Source organism: Pinus tabuliformis, chromosome 5_2 (assembly GCF_031772625.1).
Source record: "Pinus tabuliformis cultivar Carrire ecotype Pingquan chromosome 5_2, CPIR1, whole genome shotgun sequence".
NCBI lineage: Eukaryota > Viridiplantae > Streptophyta > Pinopsida > Pinales > Pinaceae > Pinus > Pinus tabuliformis.
Window position 1 is genome coordinate 1,039,118,852 of NC_142306.1, and position 27,871 is coordinate 1,039,146,722.

Here is a 27,871-nt window from a genome sequence, read left to right on the forward strand (position 1 = left end):
TTATGACACTTGAAGCATTATACATTTTCATGAATAAGAATTCATGATTTCTTCCTGCAAAATTGTTCCTTGGAGATTGTTGGGGACCATAATATCTATATTTATGATATGGTTGGGAACCATAACATCTATCTTTATGATATGCTTTACAATCTTTTGCCATGTGACCAAAGTTTGTACAAGAATAACAATGACCAAGAAATAAACTTTGGTACCTGGGAGATGGAGATTTCCTTGATGTACTTCTGAAGTCTTTCTGTCTTGAGATCCTTTGATGATAACCATTGCTTCTAGCATCCTTGACATTATCTACATTTCTTCTTGGAGCAGGATTTCTTCCATTGTTGCCTTGATTTTTCTCCTTGCCTTTGTTGGAACTAGGAGCATCACCATTTTTTCTGGCTTCTTCACATCCCTATTTGTTTGAAGCATTATCATTCTTGGTTGAGGGTTCACCTGCATACCCGAGACCTGATTTATCAAGTGGACATCTTGGATGGCTGAGCATGTCATCCAAGGCTTGAGAGCTCTTCAAGGTTTTGTTCATCCCTTCAACCTTTTTCCTGAGGAAGACAATCTCTTCTTCCCATCTTTCACACTCATATTTCTTCTTAGCAAGTTGTTTCTCAGTTTCTTCCTTGATATGAGCAGCTTCATTTGCTACTATTTAAGGGAGATGATATCTGACTTCATTTTGAAGATTTCTTCATTTTCCTTTGCTAGACTGTTCTCCATTTCTTCATTGATCCTTGTAGCTTTACATGTTTCGGCCTTGAGAAGTTTGATGTTAGATTTTAATTTGAAGATTTCTTCATCCTTTGCTTTTAGTTGACATATCATGGTGTTGCTCTCCTTTTCTGCTTCATCGACCTATTCTTCTATGATTGTTAATGCTTCCATTGTCTTCTCAACTCCTTGTGCTAACTTTCTTGCTTCTTGTAGTTGACTTGACAAGGTATCTTCCCGTTTCTTTGCTTTATCCAATTGATTTGTCATGGATATGACTTCTTCATGATGCTTTCTTTTGTTTTGATGAAATTCCTTCTTAAGTTTGGCAAGCACTTCATCCCTTTCCTGTATTTGAAGCTGGACAAGATCAACTTTCTCCCTTGTTTGATCTTGGTCACCAGCTAGTGCTTTCTACTTAAGTTCCTTGTTTTCCTTTTTCAAATTGATAATCTCTTCCATGGCAACTGTCAGTTGAGCGAGGAGATCTTCTACAAAATCTTTTTCATTCTCTTCATCTTCTAGGTCTTCTTTAGCCTTGATGTCATCATTCTCATTTTCAGCTTCTATGATGGGTTCTGGATTTTCTTCTTGATTTCCATCATCTTCTTGACTAATGGTCATGGTCAATGCTCCTTTTGAGTGAAGGTCATGAAATTTGTCCCATATACCCTTTGCTGACAAACATTTTCCTAAAGTGTTCTTTATAAAATCAGGTAGCCCATTCAAGATTGTCTTCATTGCTTTTTCATTGTACTCCTTGGATTCTCCATCCATCATGCTATCAACAATTACTGATTTCCAGATTTCAATGCCTTGAGTCTTTAAGAAATTCCTCATTCTTGCTTCCCATATATTAAAGTTCCCATTGAACCATGGAGCCTCCTCAAATTTATTGTCTTCTATTTTAGTGGTAGAGGGAGACACATCCTTAGGAGGATTGGAGACTTTCTTCCTTGACTTCGCCATTTGTGTTCTAAAGATCAACCTTCAAGCTGTTAGGCTTTGAATGAAGGTACTAGCTCTGATACCAATTGTTGGAAATACTGAGAGGGGGGGTTGAATCAGTATTTCTTTTCAATTGTTATTTTACCAGTTAAAACATTTATATTCAGAACACAAGATGAACAACAAGAATAAATGCTTTTATTAATATAATCTTTGCAATAAAATAGATACAATATATATATATATATATGATTCCAATCTCTTGCCAAGCACCAACTTGGACATTTGTGAGGCTCCAACTTCCAGAGCACCAACTCTGTTTTGTCAAGGCACCAACCTTGGACTTAGGAGCACCAACTCCCAGGACACCAATCCTTCCAGTTCTGAGGCACCAACCTCAAGGACTCCGACCATCTGCTGCAAACTGTCTGGATCTGATTTGCCAAGGCACCAACCTTGGATATAGGAGCACCAACTCCAAGGACACCAATCCTTCAAACTTCTGAGGCACCAACCCCAAGGGCTCCAACCCTCTTGTCAAGGCATGTTTGATAGTAATGTTCTACTCTTAGAACTCTTCTTTACTAAGTTTTGTCTGTTTACAGCTTCACTGTAGTCTCCATGCTACAGCGTCAATGGCAATCAATCTTCATATGAAGAAGTCTATAGAACTCTTCATACTGTCCACATAGAGTCTGCAATAGCCTTTATGAGCTCTGATAATGTCTCCACACAGCTTTAGTGAGTCTACTATTAGCTACACTAAGCTTGCTCTGATTAATTCATCGTTGGTCTGAGCCTTTCACAGGTTAGCCCGATCAACAGAGTTGCTCGTCCGTCGGCTTACTCCTGTCCTGCTGGACCTTCGGCTTCCTCTTGTCCTGCTGGACCTTTGACTTCCTCCTGTCCTGCTGAACCTATTGCTACCTCTATTTCTTTTAGTTTTTTTCAACCACTTTGAACCTTTTTTGTTCACTGTTATTGAAGCCTGATACGCCTGACCTTTCGCTTCCCTTTCGCTCGCTTGAACTTTCGCTTCCTCTATGCTCACTCGACCTTTTGACTTCCTCAGCGCTCACTCTTCAGCTTCCTCTGTCTCTACGGATTCATCAAATTCTTACAGGACACGTTAATGCAGAAGAGAGGTCGTATTATAATAATTTTGCATATTAAAGAAATAACTATATCAGGGAGGCCCTTTTAATAATACTCATACAATACACTTCATTATTTGTTCACGGAAACCATATAAGAGAGGTTATAGCCATATAGAGGTCCCACATGCCACGTCATCCTTTTATCGTAATTGTCGCTTTAATATGACAAGGCCTTAAGCCTTTAAACCTGGGACCATACAATATATCGGAATACAAGGATGCACAGGGAATACACGGAAAACACCCTCCGAACACATAAGGTCAGAGTTCAAATGCATTACGCCCACATCTATAACTTCATTGGGCCCGCTCCTCCACAACTTTATCGCAATCAGCAAATTTGCACACAACATGGCCAATTCCCCTTCTGCCGACGGGACGGATGCGACATTCAATGAATTGTTTTTAACTTTTTAATGAATCCATCGGGTCCATATGTATATATCGCAATCGGCTCTTTATAGTGTGGCAAGACTTTACAATATATGCGATATGCGACGGATGCGATAATATATTAAATCATATTGCAATGGTGTAGTCAGGTCCACGTTATTATCGCAATCGCAGTTTTAACATGACAAGGGCTTTAAACGCTGCGATACATAACTCCCAATATGACGGACGCGATATACCATTAGGGCACGATATAATAGGACCATCGGGTCCGCAACTGTATATCGCAGTCAAGGGTTTCGAGGGTGACAGCCCTTCATAACTTGCGATATAAGAGTTCCAATAGGCGGATGCGATATAACAATACATCATATTGTAATGGTCCCGTGGGTCCATATATATATATATCGCAATCACATATTTTAATGTGGCAAGGCTTAAAGCCGGAATACAAGGATACATATGAAATACACAGAAAACCTTATATCCGTGCTATTTCTATTATAATGTTTATATAATAGAAATACACAATAATCATGCGTAACTTACCTTTTCCACCTTTTTACAGCCTTTGCACATTTTCCGATGTTTGCCTTTTTCTGGATAAATCCTCCACCGTAGATCCAACCATCCCATCCGACGGTTGATATTACACCCGACCAACAAAGTTGCTTGGTGATCCTACACCATAGATCAAAACCGCATTTGATCCAACGCTCGACAACGATATCGGGTGAGTTATATGCACGAGGATTACCCCCCCCCCCCCCTGATAAGATAGTTTCCTCTCTCCTTCTCCTGCCACGCGTCATTCAATGAATGGTATCGGGTGATCAGCCCTAAATACCACTTACAGCCTTGAGTCTGCCCGAAAACCACTGCCACTGTTACAAACCCGCCAGTTAACTGTTGAACGCGGATACGATGTCATATTAAGGATTGTTGCTATAACCTGTTCGGGTCCGTGTTATTATATCGCATCTATATATATATATATCAGTGTTGTTAAAATCGCGATAAAATCGCGATTTTATCGGAAAATCGCGATTTTTTCCTCTGCCCGATCAAATCGCGATTTTTATCCGTAAAAATCGCCACTTTTTTTTATACCGATTTTTATCGAAAAAATCGCGATTTTTAATGAAAAAATCGGCAGAGGCGCGGGCAGCGGGCTTTTTATATGCAAAATCGATTTTTTTTTTTATTCATTGTGCTGTCCGCGCGGAGGAGGAGGAGAAGAGGTGAGGGAGAGGAGCTGAAGGGTTTCCGTCGGATTTGGGAGCGAATCCAAGCGTTTTTAGGAGGAATCCAAGCCAAGATCACCAATTTGTCCATAAAAGAGGTATGTAGATTAATTTTTTTTGGTTTTGCTTCTATAAAAACTTTGGTTTTCATTGTTTTTAAAGAATTTTTTGAAATTTTTCATTGATTTGGGATGGGTAATTTGTTATGACTATGAGAACCAATTTTTTATTTTTATTTTCTCATTTTTTTTAAACATTGTTTATTTTTTTTGAATTTTCATTGTTTTTTGGCATTTGCCATTGGCATTTGGTTGGGTAACTTGGGTTTAGAAATTGGGATTTTGGAAATAATTAACTTGTAATTTTGTAAATGCTAAATTGTAATTTGTATTATGTAATCCTAAATTCCTATTTCCTAATCCTTATTTTTGAATTTTTCCATAGGTTTGCAAATTCAAAATTCAAAAACAAACATGCCAAGGAAATTGGATCCTTTCTGGGAATATGGTGACCCTAAAACTCCGAATGATAGACAAAACTTGTATTGCAAGTTGTGTGGAAAGGAAATATTCGGGGGGGTGTACAGGTTGAAGTTCCACCTTGCACAAATCCCTGGACATGATGTGGGGCCCTGTCTAAATACAAATGCTGAAATTATCCAAAAAGCCATGAAAGCATTGGGAGAATTAGAGCACACTAGAGAGGCCAAAGAAGAACTCAAAAGGCAACTAAAAAGGTCAGTTGAAGGAAGTGGGCCAAGTGGCACTGGTTCTACTGCAGCGTCAGTCAATCCGGTAGCTGCATCATCATATTTTGTTCCTCGAACCACACCTGGTTCACAACCAACTATTGGTTCAATGCTAAAAAGAACTGAAAAAGAACAAGCTGACAAGTTGATGACAAAATTTCTCCTCTGGAGTGATATTCCTTTCAGCATTATAAGGAATAATCCATTTTTCCAACCTACTGTTGATGCTATTGCCAGTGTTGGCCCGGGGTACAAAATCCCTTCTCTTCATGATTTCAGAGGCCGGCTTCTTCAAGATGAAAAGCTTGACTGCACCCAAAGATTGGAGGATTTTAGGGCATCACGGGCACAAACAAGATGCACTGTTATGTCAGATGGTTGGACTGACCAAAAGGGGAGAACCCTTATAAACTTCTTGGTTAGTTGTCCCAAGGGGACTATGTTTATCAAATCTGTTGATGCAACTCATCAAATCAAAGATGCAAAAACTTTATGTGATTTGCTGGATGTGTTTATTTTGGAGGTGGGTGCAGAAAATGTTGTCCAAGTCATAACGGACAATGCTGCAAATTATGTTGCTGCTGGTAGAATGCTTATGGACAGGCATCCTGCTTTATTTTGGACACCTTGTGCTGCCCATTGTATTGATTTGATGTTAGAGGACATAGGGAAAATTCCCTTTGTCAAAGAGGTTGTTGACTCATCAAAAAGCATCACAAAATTTATTTACAATCACACATCTGTGCTTAGCTTGATGAGAAAATGCACCAACAACAAAGAGTTGGTGCGCCCCGCCATTACACGGTTTGCGACGAGTTTCATATCTCTTCAATCCCTCTTGAATTCTATGTGGGATTTGAAGAGAATGTTTCTTTCAGAGGAGTGGCGTGCTTCGTCAATGAGCCGCAAACCAGAAGGAGAGGCCGTCTGCAGACTAGTTTCATACCAGGAAGACTTCTGGGCGGGAGTGCAGGAGGTGTGCGCTGTTACAGAACCTTTGGTAAAGGTTCTTCGGTTGGTTGATGGTGAGAAGCCCACAATGGGCTATTTGTATGAAGCCATGGACAGGGCCAAAGAAGCCATTCGGTCCTACTATGATGATAAGGGAGATGATGGGTTTCAGAGACAACTCCTTCTATGGGAAGTCAATGATGAGCGATGGAACAACACACTCCATCGTCCCATTCATGCTGCTGGGCTTTTCCTGAACCCTGCATTTTCTTATGCATGTGGGTTTAATTTTGATGTTGAGGTCGTGGAAGGATTATTAACCTGTGTCCAGAAGATGGTGAGATCTCCAGAAGAACGTATGGAGATCTCTAGACAAATTGAGCAATATAAGTTGTCAGGTGGCACATTTGGCTTTGAGATGGCTGTCATTGATAGGACGATTAAAATGCCAGGTATTTTTTAGTTTGTAGTATGTACTTTGTAACTTTGTTTCAAATTTCATTGTTTCTTCAAATTCCATTTTTTTCTTATGTTTATTTAAAATTTTATTTGTAATTTTGTTGTAGACGCATGGTGGAAGATGTATGGTGGCAGAGTACCCCTTTTGCAAAATCTTGCCATACGCATCCTCAGCCAAACATGCAGCTCCTCGGGATGTGAGCGCAATTGGAGTGTATTTGAAAAAATACACAACAAGAAGCGCAATAGGTTAACACTTAAACATTTAAAATATTGCAAATTTCCAAATAAATTTTTGAATTCATTAAAGTTTTAAACAATATTTTTTTTATAATATTAATTATTAATTATTAATTTATTATTTCATGAACTTTGTACAGGTTGGAGTCCCATAGACTTAATGACATGGTCTATGTCTACTACAATCTTCGATTGTGGGTGAAACAACTAGAGAAGACACCTGATACGGAAGCCATCTCATTGGATGGGATTGACACCACTGCTGAATGGAGGGTTGAGACCGAGAGGCCTCTCATGGATCCCACTGAGGATTGGTTAGTGCAGGATGAGGGGGAGGAGGAGGAGGAGGAGGAGGAGGAGGAGGAGGAGAGGAGCAGGAGTTGGAGGAGCAGGAGGAGGAGGTGACACCGCCTACCCGGGCTACCCGGGCTACCACTACCACCAGTAGAGGACGTGGTCTCCGTCCACCTCAGCCTCCTGTAGCTGCTACTACTAGTTCTTCAGCTTCTAGAGCACGTCAACTCCACTGCCATTTCCACCAGCACAGGCACCAGCTTCTACATCTAGAGGGAAAGAGAAAGCTGTGCCATTTTCTCGCAAGAGGGGCAGAGGAAATCAATAGGATTAGACTTTCATTTTATTGTATATGACATTATGACATGATGAGATACATTATCATATTTTTTGTTGATATTTTGAGGCTGAGTTGGACTTGGGACTCAGGACTTACTATTCAGGACATGATTCAATGTTATGTGTGATTTTAGCGCTAGAAATGATATTAAACATCTTATATATTAGTTTTTTTATCATATTTATGTGTCAATGTATTTATTTTATGTTGTAGATGGTTTAGATATTAAAAAAAATGAAAAAAAATGAATATTTTTGTGCCAAACGCTTTTTTCCCGCTTTTTTCCGCTTTTTTCCCGCTTTTGTCGATTTTTTCCGCTTTTTTCCCGGCGCCGATTAAGTCCCGATCGCGCTTTGTGCAACATTGATATATATATATATATATATATATTCCTCCGCTCTTTGTACTCCTCTGTTATACTCTTGGCATATGCGATACCCCCGATAGTTCTTCCTTCAGCTTCCGATAGCTCTATTCCTCTGCTCTTACACTTACTTGGCTTTCCTGTGGCTTTCGATACCGCTCCACTACCTCTTCTCTGCTTTGATAGCTATGCTATGTTATTCCTCTGATATCGGATGATATGGCTCCTCTGTTAACTGCTCTTTTGTTGGCTTCTTGTGTTCCTCTTTTGATTCTTAGTTCTTGCCTTTTTTCCACTGTGTGTTCCTCTTTGCTTCTTCCATTGAACTTCTTCCTCTGGCTTTTCTTTGGCTGCTCCTGTTTCTTCATGGATCTACTTCTCCTTCTCCTTGGCTCACATCATTATTTACTTCATCCAGAATATTGCCATATTGACATCAATGACAATCTAGATCAACACATATATCTTGCAGAAAAAACCTTCAACGAACACATACACATGATCTATGAATATATACTTGCCCGGAGTATTCAATAAATACAGTATCGACCAGTGTTGCACGAAATGCCCCCATGGATCAAAAGCTCAAAACGTGATCAGTACGAATTCATGGTCGTTCTACCGGCCGAAATGCATTTCGGAAATTCCGAAACGCGGATGGGGACGGAGAAAATGGTTCCTGCCATGTCGGAACCATATGGCCCGAGGAAGTTCTGTGTCATGTCCATACGAATCGTGACCGCTTAGCCAGGCAACCGGCTGTTTCTGCCACGCAGGCCACAAAGTGACCTTTTATTTTTCATTTTTATTGGTTGGGTGTGGGTCCAACTTGGATTAGGGTGAGGAGTGAAGGGATTAAAAGACCCTTTCATCTCTCATTTGGTCACTTCTATTTTATGAGAGCTTCGAGAAGAGAGGAGAAAGAGAGGAGAGACTTGAGGAGATCTTGGAGGAGTGAAGAAGGAGGAGCTTGGAGGACTAAAGAAGGGCTTCCATCTACAAGAGCTAAAGAGGTAAGTGCAAACCCCGAACTCTCTCATTTTTTTGTCATTGTTTTTTGTATTTTTCTCCTCCCTCTCCTACTCTTTCCCATTCTTTCTACTTGCTCATTTAATTGCAGGTTGTACACCACCTATATCCATATTCCAAGATGGTGTTATTTTGGCTTCTATGTATCATTCCACTGTTGGTTTTAATGAGATCAAGGGGGGAGTAGGAATAGAAGGGAAGAAGAACAAGAGGATAGTAGTCCCCATATGAGTGAACCAATGTATGAGGAGGAGGAAGGGTTTGAACAGGAAGGGGATGGACCTGAAGGGAACACTAAAACACTAGAGGGGAAAGTTGTATTGACACCCTTGTGGAACTATGTGACCAAACTTGAAGGGGAAAAGGGTGGTGGAAGCTACAAATTTTTGTGCCCTCATGGTTGTCATGGAGGAAAACCATTTAGTGGTTCATATACCTGTGAAAATTCCTAATCCTCAAGGAACCCCTACTGTAGCAAATCTGAATCTACTTCACCTACTTTATTTTAATTACATTCATCAAGTTATCCTTCTGAATACTGAAGCAAATTACTTCTGCGGCCTACACTACTTATTTTTTATTTGCATGAAACAAGGAAACTGAGCAAAGAACAAGATACATAGGACACAGTTATTTTTGGACAAAATAGTCCTCGGAAAAACCGGTGCAGCAGCTCTGAGGGTTTATTATTATGCAGGAGAAAGTTCTGAATACAAATCTAGGATGCTCAACTAGCAATCCTTTACAGAGAAAATACTGGTGAAATAATCTCACCCTGTCACTGGAGAATCAGTGACTTTGATCCTCAGCTCTGGGAGGCTCTGCGTCACTTTCAGATGGCCTCTGTGTCAAACTGCATCACCCTGGGCAGCTTCTGCATCACCCCGCCTGGGTATTACGCTGCCTCTCCGCTCTGGATTTTCTGCTGGTTGAGAAATCGACTTTCCTGCCTCCAACCTCACACCCTGACTTCCAGCAACTGAAACTTCGAATTCCCTCTGCAGAAACTCGACTTCGTGAAATAATCTCACCTTGTCACTGGAGAATCAGTGACTGATCCTCAGCTTTGGGAGGCTCTACATCACTTTCAGATGGCCTCGGCGTCAAACTGCGTCACCTTGGGCAGATTCTGCATCACCCCTCCTGGGTATTACGCTGCCTCTCCGCTCTGAATTTTCTACTAGTTGAGAAATCGACTTTCCTGCCTCCAATCTCACACCTTGGCTTCCAGCAACTGAAACTTCGAATTCCCTCTACAGAAACTCGACTTCCCTTAAGTGACTGCGTTGCTTCTATGTAGGCCAGCGTCAGCCCTCCTATAGACGTCTTATGTCCTTTCTCTGCCTTGTATTCTCCAGAAAGTCCTTCTCACAGAATCTCACTGCCCCTCTGCTACAAGATCTCCCCAATAGATTCTCCTCCTGAGAACTTCTCACCTCAGAAAATCGATTTCCTCAATCTCTCTATGTTTTTCTAAATGAACCCCAAGCCTCCTTCTTATACTTTTCCTGTTGAGACTTCAATGGCCAAGATTAAGTCTATAATCAGCGGCTAAGATTAAAAACATAACTTGATCCGCTTTTTAGATCATTCTCACCCATATTTTCATTAATACCCATTAATATTTTAATTTCCCTAAGTTTAGACTTAGCAACCCCCTTAAAAATATTAATTACTTTAATAAAATACAATCCAAGTGGAATTTCACCGAACAGTTTTTGGGTTCTTTAAAATCATGTGCCTTAGCCTCTCCACCAATTTTCAAGGCTAGAGTACTTCCGATGCTACCAAAAACTAACAATACCCGTGTGAGGAGGCATCTTTGTGGGCTAATGGACAGTGATGATAAAAAGGGTGTTGTGGGGATACAAATTTGCCCAAACATTTCAGCTGAACAAAGAAGAAAATACATCCAAATAGAGGAGGTTGCACAACAAAAAATCAAGAAACAAAAAACTCAGTCTAAATCAAGTACACCCTCTAGATTTGGTAGCTCATCTCCTCATGGTACTTCTGCAAGCTCTAGAGCTAAAAGAACAATAGGGGATTTCCTGAATGTTGCTGAGAGGGATGATGTGGATGGAAAGATAGTCTGGTTTCTTTGTGCTTGCGGTGTACCATTAAATGTGCTTTGCTCTCCCTATTGGCATGAAATGGTAAAGGCTATCAATCAAGCCCCAAAAGGATACAAGTCCCCCAACTATGAGAAAGTTAGAACAGTGTTATTAGAAAGATAAAAAGCAAAGGTAAAAAGATTTTTGACACGTTTTACAAATGAGTGGGTGGATTGTGGGGTATCCATTGAATCAAATAGGTGGACAAATATTAGAAACCAACATTTGATAAATGTTCTTAGTGTTTCTGCTAGTGGTGTAGTATTTATTACATGTCATGACTCCTCCTCCATCAGTGCATCTTCCCAAAACATTGCAAATCTCCTATTGCAATCAATCAAAGATGTTGGTCCGAATAATGTGGTTCAAGTGATCATAGATAATGCAGCAAATTGTAAGGCAGCAGGAAAAGTTATTGAGCGTACTCATCAACAAATATTTTGGTTTGGGTGCCTAGTTCACACATTGAACCTTTTGATGCATGATATTGTGAAGCATAAAGAATGTGGATGGATTAATGAGCTTTACAGGAGAGGGAAGCAACTCATTAAATTTATCACAGGGCATACAAGAGTAAACTACTTCTATGGCACTTACTCCAAGTTGCAGTTGCTTAAACTTGCAAAAACAAGATTTGCAAGTTATTACCTCACCTTTAGGCAACTAGTGAAGGTGAGACAAGCTTTAACTAATATGGTGGTCGCTGAATCATGGGAGGAAATTAACACTAATAGAGATGGTTTAATGTAGCCAAGGACACTATTCTTGACATGTTCTTTTGGTCACAGGTTAAATATGTGTTGCAAATCACCAAACCAATTTATTACATGATCAAGTTTGCGGATTCAGATCAACCAATAATTAGGGAGGTGTATGAGCAAATGGATAGCATGTTGGGATAGATTAAAGACATTATTGAACCTAGAGATATTACCTTGTACAATTATATTCGTGCAGAGGTGGAAAACTGACGGGAAATGCTAAATGTTCCATTGCATGCAATAGCATATGTTTTGACACCTAAATAATATCATCCATCATGGCTTTCAACATCAGCACCTGGGGGGGAGCAGGAGAAAACCACACCAACATCAAGAGGTTCATAAAAAATATATGATTGCATTGAGTAAATTAGTCCCTAATGAGGAGGAGGCTCCCATGGTATGGAGACAGTTGAGCAACTATACGCTTGGCACTGGTCCATTTGGGAGCATGCATGCAATTACAGATCGAGAGACTTTTTCTTCTCTTGAGTGGTGGAACATGCATGGAGATGCTACTCCACTTCTACAAACTTTGGCATTAGGGGTGCTATTATAGGTGGTAAACACTTCTTCTGCAAAGAGGTGTTGGAGCTCTTATTCTTTCATCCACAGTGTTAAAAGGAACAGGTACAATTTAGATTGGGCAGAGAGCTTGGTTTATGTTCATTACAACTTGCGATTGTTGTCCCATTACTGTGATGATGCAAAGACTAATAAAGACCTTAGGTTGGGGACAGGGATCCAGAGGAGCCCAATTTGGAGGATGGAGTCTTGTGATTAGAGCAATTAGAGGATGCTCTTTTCCAGGTATGTCCATTGTGGTATGAATTTCAAAATTCAGTCAATAAGTGTTGTCCATTGAATTCAAATGTGTCAATTTTGCTTATAAAGCATTTCTCTAATTCTTATTTTTAATTTTTTTTGTTAACTAGTGGTGTTTTTTGTATGAATTTTTTGAGCGATTCCAAGATGATGATGATCGAGTTGAGATTCCAGCCCCATCTGGTCCCTTGGTTCCCAAGTTCCATGGTTCAATACCAACAGTAGGGGTTCGTCTTCATCAATTTCAGTGCCACAACTTCCACAGGCACCATCTTCTTCATTGCCACCACGTGGAGGCCCACCGCCACGTTCTCTTCGTGGTGGAAGGAGGAGAGATTAGTAGATATATTCACAATTTACTACTTTTGTCATAGATTAATCATTAGACTTGTAGGCTTGTGAATTTGAACCTTTTTGTCTTGGTGGTGGCCAAGTGGCCTATTTTATAAACATTATTATTTGAATTTTGGACATGACTAATGTTGACAGTTGCTCACTTGCTAGATAATATGCTTTATGTTTTATGTTTTATAATATGCTTAAAATTTTTATGTATATTTGTAATTGCTAGAATATAGATGGTTGATGCTCGAATAATTAATCATTGATGTACAATGGAATCATGGATGCCATATCTATCTTGATTTATGTAAAAATATGCATGTTTTCATGTCTTCTACAACTAATTTGGTATTTGGGATGTTTGTTCTGAATATAAATGCAAAAAAAATATAAATATAAATATATAGTAGACGCTTCGCTTCCTAGATTTTTAGAAAATGGCGCTTCCGCGTTCTCGCTTCCAAAAACGTCCTCGTTTCGTCCCCACTTCGTGCAACATTGGTATCGACTTTACTAGCTCGAATAGAAGACTTGCACACTGGTGCAATCACTTGTTCCAAAACAGAGCACAAAACAACTCATCAAATGCACACTCTACTGATCGAACTCCTTGGGTATTTATAGCTATTTTCCTTGAGATTACCATGGGCAAACCCAAGGATTTGTTGATGGTAATATTGGCTGTATCTATTGAACATTGAAATTCTTCCCGCACTTGAAATCCATTGGCAATTTGATGGTTTTGCCTGTGGTTTTCTCAATATCTTCATCTAAAGACTGTAATGCAACCTTTAAACTCGAGAGTTGCGTTATAACGCAAGTAACAAACTCTCTAGGGTACATAATAACATGATGTGTCTACTTATTCAGCGGCAGTACCAGGATCCTCTACCCAGACCACTGTCAAGTTGCTTCAACACCTCCAAAACCTATCCAACTTCCTCTGCAAACATCAAGGCATCATCATAGGGCACTAGCTAGCCAAACATCTCTGCAACTCCCTGCAGATGATTGTTGACATCAATGCCAACAGAAGTTTGATTACCTTTTTAGATGCTTGCTTGGTGGAGTGACTTTATCATTTCTTTCCTAAGGTTAACATCAGGAAAAGTACAATAATTTGAGTAATTAATAATTGTGGACTATTAAACAAAAGTTCTAAGGATAAATAATAAAATTATTTAAGTGACTTAGATTTAATCTCAACCATCGATCTCAAGAGAGGCTTAGGATCTAATCCTAGCCATTGAGATTAGTGTTAAGGATTATTTGCTTAATGAAATGATAAACTATAAAGTGAATCTAATGGAGAGGTGAAGACACAATTATGCACATTGAAAGACTGATTTTCTCAAGAGAAGGGCAAAAGGCTCTGGTTGACTGAAGAAGATTGAGGAACTGCTAGGGAAGATTTCTAGAGAAATTCAACGAAGCGAGGCTGGAAGAGAAGGACTGAGCTGAGGGGTCGATTTGACAGTTGCACAGGTCGTACGATTGCCAGAGAGACCTTCAGCAGGGAGAGAGGGCCGAAAGCATTGCAAGGAGGCCAAGTTTTTGATTCAGCATTTGAGTTTCTAGGCAGCCATAATTTCTAGGGGCCCGAATTCTAGGGTCCCTTCATCTGATATTTCTAAGTAATTTTTGTTAATTTATGGTATGTTCTATGCTTAGTGCAGTTTACTTCAATTTCTTCTTATTAGCCACTATTTAGCAATCACATAAACATAAAGTAAAATGCAAATAGAACATTAATAGATCGACAGAAAACAAGCCAAGACAAGAGACACCATATGTGGTGGCTAGCCAGGGACAAACCCCAATGTGGGGAAACCCTTTGATCAATTCTTCTTTAATCTTCAATAGTTCAGCAGAGAGAAATAGTACAAATTCATAAATCTGTAATTTTATGACAGCAACAGCAAACCCTAACCAGCAAAGTCAAATCTGGTCAAACAAGATGAAATTGACCTTCAATATGCTTGGTCAATTTCCCGATCATCTAGTCCTCCAACAACAAGAATAAGAAGCCCATAAACAGCCCCAAAACATAGTCAAACTGCAGTCAACTGAAGTCAACCTGCGGCCCCAAACTAGGGTAGTCAACGTTGGTCAAACTAGAGGTTAGATTGCCTTGGTTTGCATTTCAAAAATTGCGGCCTGCCTAAGAGAGGTTGCCACATCAAAACCGAACTCCTGAAAAGTCAACACTTGGTCAACGTTGTCCAAAACGTCTTGCTGCAGCTTTTGCGTCCTCCTTCTTCCCACGTGTGAGTTTCTCTTCCTTGTGTGTAAACCCAATCAGCTAAGGAGAGAAGAATGTGTGGCCAACCTTGACAATTTTTCAAATAAATACAAATAAATTCATATCTCCATAAATACTTGTCGGAATCGGATGATCGTTAGATCAATCCTACACCTCTCGATGAGAGGAATCAAGGAAAAATATCAACTGCCATAAATGAGATGACCCACATGGAGTTTGGCCCTAGTTGCCAATTTTAACACTCCCTCTCAACTAGGGAGAAATCCATTTGCTAATTTGTCTAACCGTCGGTACTATCTCTGCCATCAAATGCACTGCTCAGCTCAGCTCTGCACTGCTGGACTATGAAGAAGAAGAAATGATCAAGGATGTATCATACCATCCTCCACTAACCCGGATTCAGTCCCAGAGAGTGTGTCACACCACTCTCACGAATCCCAGATCAATGGAGGTCATCCTAGCATAGGGAGTACGGTAGATACAACGATGCGTCCATAGATAGTACTACTATGGTCCCTAACCCCATTTCCCTGCTCATTGATCAGATGAGAGGTACTTCCAATGAGTCCCAAACTTCATGGATAGGATGCCTCGACAGGATAACTAATCATCATGTCCCTAAGTTGCCACAGGGAATCATAGGGGAAGGTTGAACCTTTCACCCTGTACATAACACACCACTAGGGGAGGGTGAGTCGCCCTGTGGTCGCATGTCGCTCCAAGAAGTACCCCAAGCCCCCCAAAGCTCCCAAAGCTCAATGTATGCATCATACACGACCCTCATAAGAGGGTCTCTCAACGACACCAAGTCGTTCTCAAAAAGTCAAGAATTTGACCTTTCCCAGGGGCTTCGTCAAAATGTCGGCAACCTGCTCATCTGTACCGATATGTTGGAGCCTTATTGCTCCCCGCTGCACCATATCCCGGATATAGTGGTACCTGATATCAATATGCTTGGAGCGATCATGAAATACGAGATTCCCTCATAAACGAATCCCGCATTGGTTGTCACACATGATCACGGTAGTATCCAATGTAAAACCAAACAACTCACTAAAGAGCTTCCACAACCAGACCACCTCACAAGAGGCCATACTCGCAGCAATGTACTCCACCTCAGCGATGCTCAAAGCCACCGAGTTCTGCTTCCTGCTCATCCAGGATATCGAGGCAGATCCCAAAGAGAAACAGCACCCGGAAGTGTTCTTTTAGTCCACCACACTGCCTACACAATCAGCATCAGTATATCCATGTAGTCTCACATCTCCGACAATGTATCTCAACCCATGAGTGATTATGCCACGAAGGTATCTCAACAAATTCTTGGCACCAATCCAATGTGTGTGGTGAAGCTCAACCATATGTTGACTCAACATGTTGACTACAAAACATATATCCAGACGAGAGTTCACCAAGAACATCAATGCTACGATGAGTTGACAATATTCGGTAGCATTTTATAAAACAAGTCCGACAGCACTACCGCTTAACTTCTTAAAGTCAAGCTCCATCGAGGTAGTCACGGGCTCGCAGTCCACCATACCGAATCTCTCCAATATCTTCACCATGTATTTTCCTTGAGATAGGAAAATCTCCCATGGCTTTTGCCAGACTTCTAGTCCTAGGAAATAGTGCATTAGTCCCAGGTCCTTCATCTCAAACTCAGAAGCCAACTCCCTCTTACATTTGTGAATGAGAGGGTTTGCACCTGTTAGAAAGAGGTCATCAACGTACAGCACCAGTATGAGAGGTTTGTCATCTTCAACCTTAAAGTAAAGGTTAGGGTCGGCTTCACTCCTAGTGAATCCCAGCTTCATCAAGTAGCTATCGATCCTCTCATACCACGCTTGGGGTGCTTGCTTCAGTCCATAGAGGGCTTTCTTTCTTCAACTTGCACACGTGAGATTCCCAATCATGAATCTCAAATCCTTCGGGTTGTTCCACATAAACTTCCTGTTTGATCGAACCATGCAAGAACGTGGTCTTGACATCCATCTGATGTAAGTTCCATCCTTACAAAGCAGCAAGGGCTGTGATCGAGCGGATGGTGGTATATCGGGCTATAGGTGCAAATATCTCGTCATAGTCTATACCTTCCTTCTGAGAGAAGCCATGAGCGACAAAACGAGCCTTATACTTTTCAGCACTTCCATCAGTTGCATGCTTTATCTTGTAAATCCATTTCGAAGTGACAATTGCTTTGTCCTGGGGTTTGGGGACCACATCCCAGACATCGTTCTTCATGATGGACTCATATTCCTAAATCATAGCATCCTTTCCATACTTGATGCTTGACAGCTTCGGCGAACGATGAAGGCTCATTTTGAATGATCATGCTCATGAGGGTCAAGTATCCCTAATACCTGGTCCGCTTCTTACTTTCTTAGAAAGTGCCTCTGGGTGCAATGTGTCCTTCGGCATCATCAAGTGTCCGCCTAAGCCATGAAGGCCTCTTCCTGGAGGGGGATCAATAGGATCCATAGGTTCTTCTGCATCGGGCATCGTCTCATCTTCCTTTTCCTCTGGTTTCCTGGTGTCAGCTTCTCCAGATTTTCGTAGCATAGGAAGATTGTCAACTTTGCTAAGAGTCGTATCTTCGTCAAAGGTGACATCATGGCTAATCTCGACATCCCTTTGACCAGCCACATAGATTCTATAGCCCTTAGTATTTTCACTATAGCCCACGAAGATTCCTTTCTTTCCAGATGCACCCAATTTATTCCTTTTCTCTTTCAGCACATGAAAATATACTAGACTTCCAAAAATTCTAAAATGAGATATGTCAGTTTTCTTACCAGTGAACATTTCTTCAGGAGTCTTGGAACCCAATGCTTGATGAGGGCATCGGTTTTGCACATATATGGAGATATTTGCAGCTTCAGCCCATAGAAACTTCGGAAGCCTTTGATCGTGGAGCATAACACGGACAGCTTCCACAATCATATGATTCTTCCTTTCTGCCATACCATTCTGCTCAGGAGTGTATGGTGTTGTAGTCTCCCTCTTAATGCCAGCCTCTTTTCAAAAGCCATGGAACTGATTGGATTCATATTCAGTCCCATTATCAGTCCTTAAGATCTTGATCTTCTTTTCGATTTGATTCTCGATCAAGGCTTTGAAGTGACAAAACCAGGAGAACACTTCATCCTTCTTTTTCAAGAAGTATATCCAAGTCATGTGAGAATAATCATCTGTAAAAGTGAGGTAATATAAATATCCTCGCAAGGAATTCACAGGCATCATACCAGATATGTCGGAGTGAACCAACTGTAATATATCGGAGGTCTTGCTATGGCTTGAGGGGAAAGGTCTTGCTATGGCTTGAGGGGAATGGTCCCCTTTTGAGCTTTCCTTCGCCACATCCAAGACATACACCTTCTTGCTCTAATTTGAACTCGAGCATCCTGGTCACCATTTGTCTCGCATCGGGTAGAACCTTATAATGAAGGTGGGCAGACCTCCAGTGCCATAGTTCGGACTGAAGAGATGTGTCACAAGTCATGACACCCAACAAACTTCCTCCGACATGATATAAAGAGTCAACCCGAAACCCAAGAGTGAATGCATCTTTGAATTTTTTTTTCCATACACGTACCTTGTCATCGATGAAGGCCACCTTGTAGCCTTTGTCTTCCCTTGCCGAAAGGGACACCAGGTTCTTTTTGAGATCAGGTACATATAGGACTTCTTGCAAGTGAATTGTATTATCCTGATTCAATTGAAGAGAGACATTCCATACGCCTTTCACAGGATATTTGGAGTTGTCCCCAAGAACAATTCCCAGGTTGGTCTCCTTCTCTATCACATTAGAGAGAGCTTCTTTGTAACCAATGAAGTGCCTTGAGGCACCACTATCAATAAGCCATTTTCCCAGCGAGTCCGGCGGAGCAATAGTAGAGAGGGTCGCTGGTAGACAATATTCATCTTGCTTATTGTTAACAACGTTAGATTCATACCTGGAGTTTCTTGCCTTCTTGGAGGGTTGACCATTTCCTTGATTTCCGTCATTCCTCTTTACTTTGCCATTGAACCTGCCCTTCCTTTGATTATTGTTGGAATTGCCTAAGGAGTGATTTTGATCATCATCATGAGATGTGTCCTTTCTATCAGGGCACTCCCTCGCATAGTGGCCAATTTTGTTGCAAATGTAACATCTACCTTTCCTTCCACCTTTCGGTCCGGCCTTTCCCTTAGATTTTGCCCCGGAATTATTTCTCCTTTTAGCATGAGAGGAAAATCCAACCGGATTGCCTCTAAGTGCAGGCATTTCCTGCTCTTCCATCCTTGTTTCTTCTTGAATGCATCTTGCCATCAGTTCCTCAAATCCTGGGATTACATTATTGTTGAGAAGAGTGGTTCTGAATATATACCATTCAGATGGGAGCCCTCCGAGAGTTGTGATGGTCAGTTCCCTGTCAGGAACGACTTCCCCAATCGATAGGAGATCATTCTTGATCTCGGTGATCCTTAAGAAGTAGGCTTGCATACTCTCATCTTTGCCCTTTTTAATTTCCTTCAGCTTATTTCTAAGGAACAAAACTTGATTTGCATCACTAACTTTAAATAGGCTTACCAGTCTATCGTAGATTTCCTTGGAGGTGGTCAGTTCAGAAATGTAGGCCACCAGGCGCTTGTCGATAGAGTCCCAGATGATCTTCTTTGCTTTGACTTCTCCCCTGGTCCACTTGTTCCTAGCAGCAACGGATGTATTTGATGGAGGCTCAACAATTCTACCTCTCACATGGTTGAACACTTCTTGCTCTTCCAATGTTAGATCAAGAGACATCTTCCATCCATGATAGTCAAACTTCTCACGGAGCTTGTCTTCAGCGGGGAAGTGCGATGAGGACCCCATGAAGCTTTCTAGATTGCTTCAACAGCCTTTGGTGATTGCTCTTGCACTTGCTCTTGCTTGGGCTTTGTCTTCACCTCAGCTCTGATACCATGTTAATTATGGTATGTTCTATCCTTAGTGCAGTTTACTTCATTTCTTCTTATTAGCCACTATTTAGCAATCACATAAACATAAAGTAAAATGCAGATAGAACATTAATAGATCGACAGAAAACAAGCCAAGACAAGAGACACCAGATGTGGCGGCTATTCAGGGACAAACCCCAATGTGGGGAAACGCTTTGATCAATTCTTCTTTAGTCTTCAATAGTTCAGCAGAGAGAAATAGTACAAATTCATAAATCTGTAATTTTATGACAGCAGCAGCAAACCCTAACCAGCAAAGTCAAATCTGGTCAAACAAGACGAAATTGACCTTCAATATGCTTGGTCAATTTCCCCGTCATCTTGTCCTCCAACAGCAAGAAGAAGCAGCCCATAAACAGTCCCAAAAACACAGTAAAACTGCAGTCAACTGAAGTCAACCTACTACCCCAAACTAGGGCAGTCAACGCTGGTCAAACCAGAGGTCAGATTGCCTCGGTTTGCGTGCCAAAAATTGCGGCCTGCCTAGGAGAGGCTGCCACACCAAAACCGCACTCCTGAAAAGTCAACACTTGGTCAACGTTGTCCAAAACGTCTTACTGCAGCTTCTGCGTCGTCCTTCTTCCCACGTGTGAGCTTCTCTTCCTTGTGTGTAAACCCAATCAACTAAGGAGAGAAAAATGTGTGAGAGATGAGATGAGTGAATAATGACTCAACCTCACTTGTATTTATATGATATGCTGGGCATGTGTGCCACACATTTAGCAACTGGCCGGCCTTGACAATTTGTCAAGTAAATACAAATAAATTCGTATCTCCATAAATACTTGTTGGAATCGGATGATCGTTAGATCAATATTACACCTCTCGACAAGAGGAATCAAAGAAAAATATCTGCTGCCATAAATAAGATGACCCACATGGAGTTTGGCCCTAGTTGCCAATTTTAACAATTTTCTACGGGTCAAAACCCAATATTTTTCCGATTAATAATATAAAAAATACCAGAGTATTTATGTTCAGCAGTTCAAAATTTTACGTGTAGTAAAATAATTTTCTGGGTATAAATAATTGTGGGGTAAAATAAATCAGACTTGGAATTTAAATTTTAACAGGATCCATTTGCAAAATGCTCAAAATAGGCATAAAATCTAAACCACGAGGGAATGGCCCTATTACCCCTCATTTCAGTGGTACATATGCACTTTTTCATTTTGACAGCACTCTTATAGGCAGTTTGGAAATGTATAACTGCACCAAAAACTTAAACAGGTAATGGAGCAGCTATGCTCCTCTACAACAGGCTTCTTATTATTATTGTGAGCAAGGATAGGAATAGAAAGTTGACCTGGTGTTCAAGAATAAATCTCACGTAATTAATTCAATGAATGGACCGGGACAGCGTAAAGATATCTTCAAGTGTATTGAATTATGCTTAAAAACAAACTCATTAATCCCTATTACTTTGAACATCCTAGCCAGAGTACATTTTCTCTGTATTGTAGAATTTGGGGAACAATGTGAAACTGAGTGATAAAATTCTTAAAGCCAAAAAACCTTGTAAAGTAAAGGTGTTAAATTAGGGTGCAGAAAGGAGCGTGATAGAAGCAAACCATCTTATCATAATAATATAGCAGTTTGACTCTGGAACTTTTAAGACTTCAATTAGATGGATGTATCCACAGGGTAACAAAATCCCATTATGCCAGTATATCTCTTTATATGGAAGAGTATTTAATCTTCAATTTCACCATGCTTTCTTGTCAACTTTTGGAGCCAAATTTTACCCTCTACAACTATCCGCTAAGCTCTAATTGCTATCACTAGGAACAAAAAATAATTTATTAAAATTCACAAGTGACCTAAATACATAACTGGGACTGTTTAGTTGTTCTTCTTCCTTATTTTCAATATGCAAATTTATATCAAATTTTGGTCCAATGTACACATGTGCAGTCAATGAAAACATTATTACTAAATTTACTCACAGTCTTCAGTCATTCTCTCTTGCTAATTGGCAATAACTCCTAAGAAACTAGCGCCATCCCTCATTTCATCTAAAGAAATTTCGCATTCAGATTACATAACCAAGAACAGCACTAATTTGACTAAAGAGAAACATACCTGTTGGTTTGTGTGGTGGATCAGATGACAGGCAAAACTTTTTGTAATTTCGCAGGATCTCACAAACCTCAATTGGACGAAGCCAACGATTTTGTGCTTCTCGTAGTATTTGCCCAATGTCTGTTCATGAATAAGAAAATTAGTTACTAACAACATCTACTTTTTTATGTCATTTATCATCCCCACTTTCAGCATAACCTACTGAGGGAAATAGAGCAAGTAATATTGCAAGAATTATTCATTGACCATTTTACTTTTGAACAAATTACAGAGGCACGTCATTTATAGTTGACAAGAAACATAAGAAAATTAGAATAATGCGAATTAACATAGCATTCAACGATTAAGTTATCAGTCCAGAAGAATCATCTATCTTGTTGCTTGTTTATGAGATATGCTCAAACATAACCATAAGCATGATGCAGCAGAGTTCAACTATGAATCAGTACTATTGGGAAATTAATAGCATTATTAGATCTGACCATGTCTAGCTAACTCAAGTAGAGGAAAAACTTAATTATATTATAAAAGTCAACTGTTTAAAGTAGAAATAAGCTCCCAAAGGGGCCTTGGTTCACAGGCAACCTTGACAGAGCATTAAGCTGCCCACCACGGTTTTGTTATTGTCATGATCTACCCATACCCTGAGGGCATAGCTCAAAAAGGGGCAAGGTCAAGAGCAGATCTTGGGCAATTGTAGCAGAATAGCACCCCTCAAACCTGGGACCTATGTTGATGGAAATTTGTATCATGTAGTTCATCCCCAGACTTTGGGTAACATCCAAAAAAAGTGGAAGAGAGTCAAGATAGCCAAAGGCAACTGTCATCTAGGTGAACAATTTGAATTATCTTGGTGCAACTATTGATATGGAAAAGGCAATGCTCGCATAAGGACTTCATTGTTATTTTTCTAGTTGGAAAGCATGTCCTAAGAATATGCCAATTTTCCAGAGACCAGGCCATTCAATGGACAGCCTCATAGTGACTAATCACCTTGCCCACTCATTGGAATTGTTGATATTTGAACATTTCCTTAGTTCTTTTGTTAATTTCTTTCAACCCGGTTAGAAATTTATTGTTTCAACAAATAATCACAGATCTGAAATAAACAATGCTTTCTAATCTGATTTGTAACAATATATATTCTGGGTTTTTAACCAAACAAATAGCAGCAACAAAAAGACTCGAAACCAATCACATGCAACAGAGAATAACACAGATATACCCTAGAAAACCTAGTGAGGAGAAAATCAACAAACGTTGGCCTTCTTATTCAGCTTCAGGAGAAATACTTTTTACAGCAGTCTTACAGGAATTTGCTCCGGCAAATACGCAGCAAAAGATCTCGGCCTTCTCTCTCACTCAGCCCTTGTTTGACTTGTTGCCTCAAAATCTAGTAGGTCTTGTGAGGGGAGCTCACAAGACAAAAACTAAACCAAGGGACAAAAATATGAGGTGTGGCCCACTATCACCACAGCCACCACCTACTGCTCTTTTCTGGACTTTTCACCACTAGGGAGGCTTCCCTATGGTAGGTCACCTAGAAGGATATGTCAAGTGCAAGGAATAAGGTGACAAGCTAGGCTCAAGGAGGGATACCTTCTTAACGACAGGGCTTAGCTAGCAAGATAAAGCAATGTGCGTCCTCCAATAGGCCTAATTAGGGCACAATGTGAGCTAGGGCTTGAGAAACAACAATGTAAATAGTAGTGTTGTGAACATCACCATTTAATTGCGATAAAATCGAGAATCATGCTTTTTCAAAGCCCCAATTTGTTCGCCTAATTTTTACGGTGATTTCTTCCTCTAAACAAAAAAACAAAAAAAAAATCGCAATTAAATCACAAGTCAATGTGAGAAAATCGCCAGTGTGCGCACAGGCATGTTTATAAAGTTTTTTCATTGGTTTTTTTAATGTCATTTTGCAAATAGAGATTGAGTTAGAGAGCAAAGGAGGAGGTTAACGAATCCACTAAGTCGAAAGAGGAGAAAACCAACAGTATTTAGGATCCCACTTAAAGAAAATTAGATAGTGGACGGACTTTCCAAAACAGGCTCCAGATTTGCAAGTATGGGCATCAAATTCAGCCCTATCTTTTTGTTTCCTCCTTGTTTTTCCTTGGGTTTCAGTCACTCATTTATTTCCATGATTTTGCTAAGGAGTGTTTTTTTTTGCCATTTATTTTTCATTGAGTGGAGAGGGTTTTTTATTGTCAAAGTGCTGATTTTTAATTTTATTGTTTTAAATTCTTCTTGTTCCCCAGGTTCAATCTTACATTAAAGAATTCAATAAACATGCCAAGACATTTGGACCCTGTGTGGGAATATGGTGAACCCAATGGGGAGTTCAACGGACAACATTTGAGTTGCAAGTTGTGTGGGAAGCATATGATAAGAGGAAAATTCCAATTGAAATACCACCTTGCACAAATTCCGTGACATGAAGTAGGACTTTTCCCAAAGGCATCTCCAGAAATAATCTGTATTGCCATCAAATCATTAGATGATAAAGAGTCAACAAGAATTAACAAGAAAGTTATGAAGACTCAAACAGCAAGTGGTGGAATGGTGGTAGGTGACCGTGAGAGTGGTTCTTATTGAATTTTCCTTAGGCCCTAGATCTGGTCTGAGGCTAACCAAGGACACAAACACACTAGGAATCCCCAACTTACAAGCACTTTGCACAACAGAAATCTACAACAGTGAAATCAATAAAGTACATAGAGATATTGAGCACAAAGCTCGATTTTGTATTAGTCCATCAATAAAAAAACTATGGGGGTCCCATACCAAGGATCATGGCCTTTCAAATCACTAGTACAGCTAGTATACATAGTATACAAATTAGGGCTTGAGATCTACTTCTTCATATCTACAATTTGCCCACAAAATACAGAGACAATTCATGACTTACTTGTTGAAGGCAGTACTTGAGTCTTCAACCCTTTAGGTCCTCTTGTCTATTGTTCCTCTGGCAATCATTTGCCTCCATCACACACTGATTTGGCTCCTTTCAGCTCTCTGTCAAGCCCAATCACTCACAATGTGCTTGACCCATCAAATACACTGCATATCAACCTTCGAATACATCAACCACTGACAGTAGCTTTTGTCCTTCAAAGTCCCTGCATGATTAGCCTTCAAAACATGTTGTTCAAATTCCATTTGTGAACAAACTTCATAGATGATGCTCAGTACCCAAGCTCATTGTTTATAACTCCTTTAATGAACTGAGTTTTGGATATACAAAGATCACCTAAGAAACAGGATCCATCCCCCAGGTCCGACGTGTCCCAAATCCGATGAATCAGACATGGGGAGTTCAAAAGACAAAATTTGAGTTGCAAGTTGTGTGGGAAGCATATGATAGGAGGAAAATTCCAATTGAAATACCACCTTGCACAAATTCCGAGACATGAAGTAGGACTTTTCCCAAAGGCATCTCCAAAAATAACTTGTATTGCCATCAAATCATTAGATGATAAAGAGTCAACCAGAATTAACAAGAAAGTTATGAAGACTCAAACAGCAAGCGGTGGAATGGTGGTAGGTGACCGTGAGAGTGGTTCTTATTGAATTTTCCTTGGGCCCCAGATCTGGTCTGAGGCTAACCAAGGACACAAACACACTAGGAACCCCCAACTTACAAGCACTTTGCACAACAGAAATCTACAACAGTGAAATCAATAAAGTACACAGAGATATTGAGCACAAAGCTCGATTTTTTATTAGTCCATCAATTAAAAAACTATGGGGGTCCCATACCAAGGATCATGGCCTCTAGGCTCTGCACAATCCCGGCACTAGCAAAAACAGCTCCCTCAACCACTGCGTCAACCCTCCTGGTCTCTGCGTGGCTCTGCATGAGCCTCTCTCTGCCCTCCTCGGCCTCTGCGTTGGCCTCTCTCTGGCCCGAACTGATGATGAAGTCCCTCTGCGTCAACCCTTCCTATGTTGCTTCTGCAAGGATTAGCTTTCTGTCACTCGAGACAACTAATTCTGCTGCAAATGCTCTGCTTAGCTGATGCCTTCAACTTTCTTGTGATCTGCAACCATGCTCTAATACCATGTTGAATTTTCTAAGCCTATCCATTAGAAAATTAATATGTATTATGTTCGTTTATTTCTTTTACTTGTTTAAATTCGAGCAAGTTATTTAAAATATTTAAATACCGAAATAAACACAATACAGTCACAACTTCTACATATCAATAGCTGAAAGAAAACAAACACACAAGTGACACCGTTATTTTTGGACAAATGTCCCCGGAAAAACCCAATGTCGGAAAATCGGTGCAGCTATTCTAAGGGTTTATTATTATGCAGTATTTCCTTGAGTACACCTGGGTGCCTAACCGGCTCACCCAACAGAGCAAAATACACGACAGCAATACCTCTTTATTCGAAAACAGGCATTCAAAAAACCTGTCCCACAAAACCCTCTCCAGCGACTCTGAAGCTTTCCGCTAACCCTTCTGGCCTCTGTGTCGGCCTCCTGCTGCTTTGCATCAGCCTCAAACCTCTATGCGTCAGCCCTTTGAGGCTCCGCGCAACCTCTGGGACCCTCTGCGTCACTCCAGCTGCTCTCTATGTGGATGACACAATCCCTTAGGCCTCTATGCTGTCTCTGCTAGGCTCTGCGTGGCCTGCTCTCGCTCTTTGCTTCTGTGTTGGTCTCTTGGCACTGTCTTTGCCTCTCTGTCCAGTACTCACTGCCCCTCGCTGCTAATCACTAATTGAACTTTGCTTAGCAACCTCGCTCTAGCAAAATGAATCACTGATCACTTAGGTGTACCTTCCAACTGACCTTCAAGCCTCCTCTTATACTTTTCTCGTTGGTCCTTCAACAGCCGAAATTAAATCTCTAATCAACAGTGAAGATTAGATTTGGCTTGATCCATGACTTTTGGAACCTTCTAACCTAGTTTTATATTAATACCCATTAATATTTTATTTTTCCTAAGTTTAGACTTAGGAACTCCATTAAAAATATTAATTATTTTAATATCTCCCAAACCAGGTACAATCTGTCCAAACCATTTCTGGGTCTTGGAGATATCGTGTGCTTTAGCCCCTCCACCAATTTTCATGGCTAGAGCACATCTGATGCTACCCCAAATCAACAGTCAGTCTGGATGCCCCTTAACATTGAAGCTACCTCTGCTGCTAATCTGTGTTGACCCTCTGATGCTATTGCGTTGTTATTGTATCTACTCTGTGTCTTCCGCACTGCTACAACACTCCACTTTGCTGCTTCAGACTTTGGCACTCTAGCTCTGCCACTGTTGTTCCATCATCCCTCGTACCAACTGACTCTCGTCATTCTGCTACTATCATTAAGGGCTCCCGTAGCCGTATGTGATCCAAGAGTTTGGGCACCTCAAGGATCCTGCCACTTATATGTAGTCCTCCCAACTACAGTTCAATATCGCCCCACCTCTTCTCTAGAGGTGCATGAGCACTAATGGCACAATCTTCATCGTCCTCTTTGTCAGCTTGCATTGGTGCAGCCTTTGAGTTGGATTCTCTTCTTTTCCCTTCTTCCGAGGGCACTGCGTGGCGAGATGACCCATTTCTCCACATCTAAAGCATCTGACTTTGGATATGTCCT

The 27,871-nt window shown here is 40.6% G+C and overlaps 1 protein-coding gene across 1 annotated transcript in view; it reads right to left on the reverse strand.

Annotated features, from left to right (window-relative positions):
- LOC149162776 (calmodulin-binding transcription activator 3-like) overlaps window positions 1-27,871 on the reverse strand; it is a 351,577-nt gene that overhangs the window by 257,441 nt on the left and 66,265 nt on the right. The window contains exon 2 of the mRNA XM_089437389.1: window positions 22,261-22,380. Coding sequence (XP_089293515.1) covers window positions 22,261-22,380 — 120 coding nt within the window. The remainder of the gene's footprint in view (window positions 1-22,260; window positions 22,381-27,871) is intronic.